The sequence below is a fragment of the Sinocyclocheilus anshuiensis genome, unplaced genomic scaffold, assembly GCF_001515605.1.
Source record: "Sinocyclocheilus anshuiensis isolate Anshui unplaced genomic scaffold, SAMN03320099.WGS_v1.1 scaffold838, whole genome shotgun sequence".
NCBI lineage: Eukaryota > Metazoa > Chordata > Actinopteri > Cypriniformes > Cyprinidae > Sinocyclocheilus > Sinocyclocheilus anshuiensis.
This window is the reverse complement of record NW_015539915.1, coordinates 460,569-463,478: the sequence shown is the minus strand read 5'-3', so window position 1 is coordinate 463,478 and position 2,910 is coordinate 460,569. Positions and strand designations below refer to the sequence as shown.

Below are 2,910 nucleotides of genomic sequence, written 5' to 3'. Positions count from 1 at the left end.
TAATGTGTTTTTTGAACATTAAAGCATGTCAACATATTCTGTTACACCAAATACACAAAATAATGATCTTTAAAAAAGCATCATATGACCCCTTTAACTTCTTGTTTATTGAACTGTTGCATAAAATCAGAATCACATCTGTAATCATGCTGATTTTTAGAGGTGAAAACTGGCACTCTTCGTGTGATATTGACTAACTTTCTTTCTGTGGTATTTTTATGCATAACTGTATGGGGAGTGTGTCTGTGTGTGTGTCATAGAGAGAGAATGAGACAATCAACATGAATGGCGCTTAGTCTTTCACAAAACATAGCTAACTTAGGGACATCATAACTAGCCACCATATTGATTTACGGTCTTAAATATGTTCAGCGTTTATCAGGTTGTGCGTCAGTAATAATAGACTGTGGGGAAACACAGTGTTCCCTGTGTAGTTACAGTAAAATAATTTGCCTCGATGATTTTTTGTAATCGAGTTACTTGAGGAATCGTTTCAGCCCTAGTGTAAAACAACACCCTTTTTACCTTGTCAAAAACAGCTCTGTTCACAGCGACCCGTTTCAGTGCGTGTCCCTTTAAATGCTAATGAGCTCGTTTACCCCACCCCTTTCTTCCGTGCAGTGACGAGTCGTTTCTTATGAGGCTGTAAACTTTAGCCACGGAACTTGCTAACTAGCACATTATTAGGAAAGGCGATTTGCAAAGATTAATAAAAAAACCTTATACTCACTTCTTCTATAGGTGAAGCTGGATCACGAATGATTCGCGCGAACATAGATGCATTTAGGTAGATCGAGGGTGCATTCCCTTCAAAAACAAACGTAATCCACTGCGTCTTCAGCGGCTCAGATGTCGGGAGTAAATGACGACTTCTATGTTCATTATTACATCCAACAACAAAACACCTCAATCGCTTAGGAGTCATTCTTGTCTACAACTGCTCCTGTCTCGAAACAATGGCGGACTGATGACAGCTCACTCAGGGCAGATCTAAGGTAAAACACCAGTGTCAATCAACAATCGTGGGAGTGGCCTGTGTATGCGTGACATCACACAGCCAAGAATCTGAGAACGACTTGATCTGAAACACTGGTCATGATTTATTGGGATTTAAAAAAGAACACTGGGTGGATTTTTCTCATTATAGGGTGGTTGTGTACACACACACTGCTAAGACACATTTCAGTTCAAACAACATGTAAAAGTGAATTTTGCATCCGATGGCCCCTTTAAAAGTCACCTCAAAAGTTCCTTTGTGCCACCTTTGCAGTGTAAAACCCCTTCAATCAGGTCAGAGGGTGTAATTATTTGTTCATTTCAATTGCGTTCAATTTTTGTAATTATATGAATAAAATGTTAAATTGACAGTTCTAATTTTCAACTAGGCCTATGCGAGCAATGCAACACGATAGATAGTAGACAAATCAGTGATTTGGTCTACTCTTGGTGTGACGTGTTGAGTTACAGACAGCTCACTGACAGCCCGTTCTCTTTAATGTAGCTACTCCAGGTGCTTACGCTACTTCCAACAACAGGACAAATGGATTTGGAACTTGGCTTTGATGCATCTAGTGTAGACAACCTCTAGCGCAACCAGCATAAACCCGGTGTTAGTCACAGTGGACACCATATTTAATTTTGTGTGAATAAAAATTATGCTGTGATGGATAGACATACAGTCTTTTCAGTGGGTTGCAATGATTTTTAACTTTGTTGTCCATCGTTCAGATGACATAACATTGAAAATATTAATTTATTAAAAAACTCCTGAAAAGCATGTTGTGAAAATGGCTACAACCTTAAGACAGCACAGCATATTGATTGTACTCTATGTCTGTCCCTCAAAGCTTTTTTGAGCCTTTTTTATAGAATATGCCATTTTCCCTGACTTAACTCTGGGTCTATAAATGTAAGTGACTCACATGAGTCATTAAATGACCGTACTGATGTGTGTGTGTGTGTGTGTGTGTGTGTGTGTGTTCAGATCGTGGGCAACGGCAGTGAGCAGCAGTTACAGCAGGAGCTGGAAGATGTGCTGATGGACCCTTCAGTAACTGAACTGGTGGGCGGACCAGACCATCTGGGAGGGGCCGACCATGGCTATCCCACTACAGCTGTGCCACCGCGGTCCGGCCCAATACCCCCTAAACTTGAGATAGTGCTGCCTCTTCAGGGAGCTCAGGAGAGTGAACTCAACGAGAGATCTTACAGGGGTAAAAAAAATAAAATAAATCACGCTGTTTCCTGTGTGTGTGTGTATATATATATATATACTTTTTTTTTTAAACACCGCACCCGCACTTTTTTTTATGTTGCAGCCTGATACTACAATTGTTTAAATTAATTTTTTTCTCATTAATCTACACTCTGTACCTCATAATGACAAAGTGAAAACTTTTTGTGAAAAATTTTTTTAGAAATGTCTGTAAATTTATTAAAAAGAAAAAAATTAAATAACACATATACATAAGTATTCAGCAACAATCATGCAACAATACTTGAAATTTAGCTCAGGTGCCTCCCATTTCTCTTGATCATTGCCGAGATGTTTCTACACCTTGATTGGAGTCCACCTGTGGTAAATTAAATTGATTGGACATGATTTGGAAAGGCACACACCTCTCTATAAGGCTGTGTTTACACTGGCACAAAAAATCCGATCTTTCGCTCACATCTGATACAGATCGGAATTTGTTGCACACGCGTAAACACAAAAACCCGCACAAGATCTGATTTTGTGCTGCAAAACATCCATGACAGCCGTTGTCCATGCTGGCAAAATGGCCATTCGACGTAAATTATATAAATAATTTGAACGGCCATTTAAAACCCGAAGGTCTACCGTGTGCATAGTAAAGCGATCACTGCAGACAATCCTTTTGGGTGGGAATTATTGTAAACACAGATATC

At 39.4% G+C, this 2,910-nt stretch overlaps 1 protein-coding gene across 3 annotated transcripts in view; it reads left to right on the top strand.

Moving 5' to 3' along the window:
* The window catches only part of rabgap1 (RAB GTPase activating protein 1), a 102,680-nt gene that overhangs the window by 24,717 nt on the left and 75,053 nt on the right, over positions 1-2,910 (top strand). For all 3 annotated transcript variants that reach the window (XM_016483397.1, XM_016483395.1, XM_016483398.1), the window contains one exon: positions 1,985-2,213. In XM_016483397.1, coding sequence (XP_016338883.1) covers positions 1,985-2,213 — 229 coding nt within the window. The remainder of the gene's footprint in view (positions 1-1,984; positions 2,214-2,910) is intronic.